The 4,192-nt window shown below is 40.0% G+C and overlaps 1 protein-coding gene across 1 annotated transcript; it reads left to right on the top strand.

Annotated features, from left to right (window-relative positions):
• Positions 1-1,089: 1,089 nt before the first annotated feature.
• Positions 1,090-2,067, top strand: LOC130846503 (olfactory receptor 49-like). Its single transcript, XM_057724788.1, has one exon. It carries the CDS (start codon positions 1,090-1,092, stop codon positions 2,065-2,067), a length of 978 nt encoding a protein of 325 aa, XP_057580771.1.
• The last annotated feature ends 2,125 nt before the right edge of the window (positions 2,068-4,192 follow it).

Raw genomic sequence — 4,192 nt, 5'->3', positions numbered from 1 at the left:
GTGGCATGTGGGATCTTCCTGGAGCTGGTATCGAACCTGTGACCTCTGCATTGGCAGGCAGATTCTTAACCACTGCGCCACCTAGGAAGCCAAGAAAGCTCATTATTTCAAGAAACTTGTTCTAAGAGCTATATAAAATACAAAGATTAATAAAGACATTTTTGACTCTGAGCAACAAATGAAAAACAACCATAGAATACAATAAAAGTTGAGGGATGTATAATAAAATTATGAGAGATACAGAGACTCAGGCATTCAAAAGAGAAGGCTTCATGGAAATGACAGCACTTATTGAGGAGAGACTTAAAGGATAAATAGCATTTGAAAAGGCTGATGATTCCAAGTTGAAAGATTGCCTTGTGCTAAGACATAGGTGCATAAAATGGATAAAGAATTTTAAAAAATCACAAAAGGTTTATTGTACCTTGAGACCATGGTTATATCATATAAGGATGGATCATTAAGAAACTTAAATATCAAACTCTCACTAAGGAATTTTTATTTGTGCATACAATACTTGGATTTTTCTCTTTCTGATTGGTACTATTGGTACTGTACTATTCTCGCATAGATTTCCTCTTGTCTTTTTATTAATCCAAATACTAGTGAAAGGTACCAAATTTTCAGGTACTATTGCATGAGCAATAGAGTGTCTATGCATCCTGACCCCTTTACCTGAGGATACGGGTCTGAGTAGTGAATGGCTAAGTTAAGCAAAAAGGCTACTAGTCTCAAATATGAACTACTTATGGATGAGGATGCAATATTAGAAAAAAAATTAAAATGAAAGGTAGCGAAAGCAGGGTATAATGTTACAGGCAAAGGAAATGTTGCGGAATCAGAAATAAAATTTTGGTTAACAAAATTAAGCGAGAATAAATTTTGGTTTCAGGCCTTGCTTAAGCCCCCCTGCAACACCACTCTCTCCTCTAACATGTAGACACACCAGGGACCATACCTGAGACAGGTAGCCCCAAGAGGGCTCTGCAAAACAAAAATAAAGGAATCCTTCAACTCAAAATGCAACACTCACCACTTTTTCCTATCAATTCCAAATGTCCTCAGATCCCCAGATCATCCTGACTCTTGATGCTGCACACCTCTCATTGGCCATCCCCAGCCAAGATCAGAGGAGCCATGGGGAACCACACCACTGTCACTGAGTTTGTCCTGCTGGGGCTCTCAGATGCCTGTGAGGTGCAGATGCTCATCTTCCTGGGGCTCCTCCTGACCTACCTCCTCACTCTCCTGGGGAACCTCCTCATCGTGGTCCTCACCCTCATGGACAGGCGCCTCCACACCCCCATGTACTACTTCCTCCGCAACTTTGCTGTCCTGGAGATCTGCTTTACCTCGGTCATCTTCCCCAAGATGCTGTCCAACATCTTGACCGGGTACAAGACCATCTCCCTAGCAGGTTGCTTTCTCCAGGTTTTCCTCTATTTCTTCCTGGGGACCACAGAATTCTTCCTATTGGCAGTGATGTCCTTTGACAGGTACGTGGCCATATGTAACCCCTTGCATTATGTCACCATCATGAGCGAAAGGGTCTGTGTCCAGCTAGTTCTCTGTTCATGGGTGACAGGATTCCTTCTCATCATCGTTCCATGTTTCATCACAATTCAACAGCCATTCTGTGGCCCCAATATCATTAATCATTTCTTCTGTGACAACTTTCCCCTCCTGGAACTCGTATGTGCAGACACACGTCTGATCGAGCTTCTGGATTTCATTGTGGCCAACGTCAGCTTACTGGGCACTCTGTCTGTGACGGCCACCTGCTATGGCCACATCCTCCACACCATCCTGCACGTCCCCTCGGCCAAGGAGAGGCACAAAGCCTTCTCAAGCTGCTCCTCCCACATCGCTGTTGTCTCTCTCTTCTATGGCAGCTGCATCTTCATGTATGTCCGGTCAGGCAAGGGCGGCCAGGGGGAGCACGGGAACAAGGTGGTGGCCTTGCTCAACACCGTGGTGACCCCGATGCTCAACCCCTTCATCTACACCCTGAGGAACAAACAGGTGAAGCAGGTGTTTAGGGAGCAGGTGAACAAGCTCTTCTTATAAAGATGTGCTGGACCTGAGAGGAGGTGGGGAAGTTACCTCCTTGCCTGAACCTCTGCAAATGCAGCTTCTGTCCTGATATCCATGAACTATCCCCTCCTAGACAGTTTTTCAGCATGTCCTCTAATCTACAGTGGTTTCTCACATGTATCATTATTGGCTCATGCAGTCTTGTCAGAGTACAGAAAGCTCAGTGTACCACAACTATGTCTGGTATGTCAATGTTCCTGACCCTAGCCTATACCTGCGTTTCTTAATCTTGCCTCATTTTTAAGTTATAATAATAAACTTAGCATACCTTGTTCACTAGAAATTTCAAAACTGATTAAAATATTCTCAATAAGAATACATTTATGATAGATTTCAGAAATATTATATACACAGAAAAATTAAGGAGGTGGGATAGCCAAGAAATGTTGAACAAAAAAAGTACCAGGTATTAAAAAACTAACTTAAGAACAAACAAATACAACAGTGGAAGTGGATAGTCTAGAAAGATAATGCAGATTAGACATAAAGATCTAATAGATGATTAAAGTAGACTTTCTAATCGGTAAAGAAAAGAAGGTCAAGTCAATAAATGATGCCAAGACTACTGGCTAACCACATGAGAAGACTTCCTTTAAAAAAGATTGGAAACTAGTACATAGTTGGTATTTAGGTGGGGGAAATGTTAGAGCAGATGATCAACCTAAATGTGATACATGCCTTAAATATTTATTTGAAATTAAAGCCTAGAAACAAATATGTACTCACTAGTCTAAAAACATCCTTTTCTTTGAGAATGAATATGACGATTGTTGTAGTCTTTCTTGTTTAAACCACATTCATAATATGAAATTTCAGATTTGTTTCAGTGGTACAAAAATTTGAAAGATGGTTGAGAAACTCTGTGAGCAGAGTTCTAGAATTTTCACTTTTTGTTTGCCTTTTGCTAGTCTTCACAGTCCTTGCCCACACCACAATCAACAATTTTTTTTCATTATCTGGCTTTATGGACTCTATTACAAGGAAACGACTTTATTTCCATAGAAATGGCTTTGTTTTTATACTCATATTTCATTGGTTTATCTTTATTTAGTTAAAATGTCATTATAATAACAAGTCCAATCATCAAATCAAGGTTTAGAAACAAACTACTGATTCTTGGTACAAGCCAGCTGGTAGGAATAAAAATATGCACAGGTACAACAGAAGCCTTCTAGCTGCAAAGCTAGTAGCTGCTGTGGACATCAATGATTCTGAGAAGCAGTATAGCACAGAAACTGAAAACAGCTACTAGAAACCTAGGTTCAGATCCCAGCTACCTATTAGCCATTCGATCTTGAGGAAGCAATATTTCTTTGCATCTCCGATATAAATGGAGATAATAATAGTATCTACCACATAGAATCCTTATAAATATTAATGGATTAATACATGTTAGAATGCTTAGCACAAGGCTTGGTACAAAGTTAAATACCATATTAAGTGTCAGGTACTTTGTTTTTCTGAAGGAACAAGCTGAATAAATGAAGGTAAATGAAGAGATTACCTAGTATCTTGGAGAAAAAGTTGTTAGATCCTCACCTCAAACTTAAACTGAAATAAATTCAGGATGAATTAGATAGATATAAACCACAAAAAAGAAAATTTAGGTAAAAATTATTTTATTAAAGATATGTAGGGAGTTTTGTTTTTTTTTTGGGGGGGGTACACCAGGTTCAATCATCTGTTTTTATACACATATCCCCGTATTCCCTCCCTTCCTTGACTCCCCCCCATCGAGTCCCCCCCACCCTCCCCGCCCCAGTCCTCTAAGGCATCTTCCATCCTCGAGTTGGACTTGTAGGGAGTTTTTTTAATGGAAGAAATATAAAAACAAATTTATAAGTTTGGCTATGTAAAATTTTTAGCTGTCTATATTAGGAAAAAAAAACCCATAAATGCTGTAATGGCCATATGTACTTTCTATCTGCTTGTATCCATTTCTCACTCTTAAAAGTAGCAGATCCCTGATTTTTCTCAGTAAAGCTCCTTCCCCCTCTCAGTTCATGTAGCTGGGGTGGTGGTGACTTTATCCCTAACCAATCAGTGTGGAGATCTCATCCACATGAACTAACCTGAATGTGAGTGGCATGGTGGAATT

This window comes from Hippopotamus amphibius, chromosome 2, assembly GCF_030028045.1.
Source record: "Hippopotamus amphibius kiboko isolate mHipAmp2 chromosome 2, mHipAmp2.hap2, whole genome shotgun sequence".
Taxonomy (NCBI): domain Eukaryota; kingdom Metazoa; phylum Chordata; class Mammalia; order Artiodactyla; family Hippopotamidae; genus Hippopotamus; species Hippopotamus amphibius.
The sequence above is the reverse complement of the archived record's forward strand: the minus strand, read 5'-3'. Positions and strand labels throughout refer to the sequence as shown.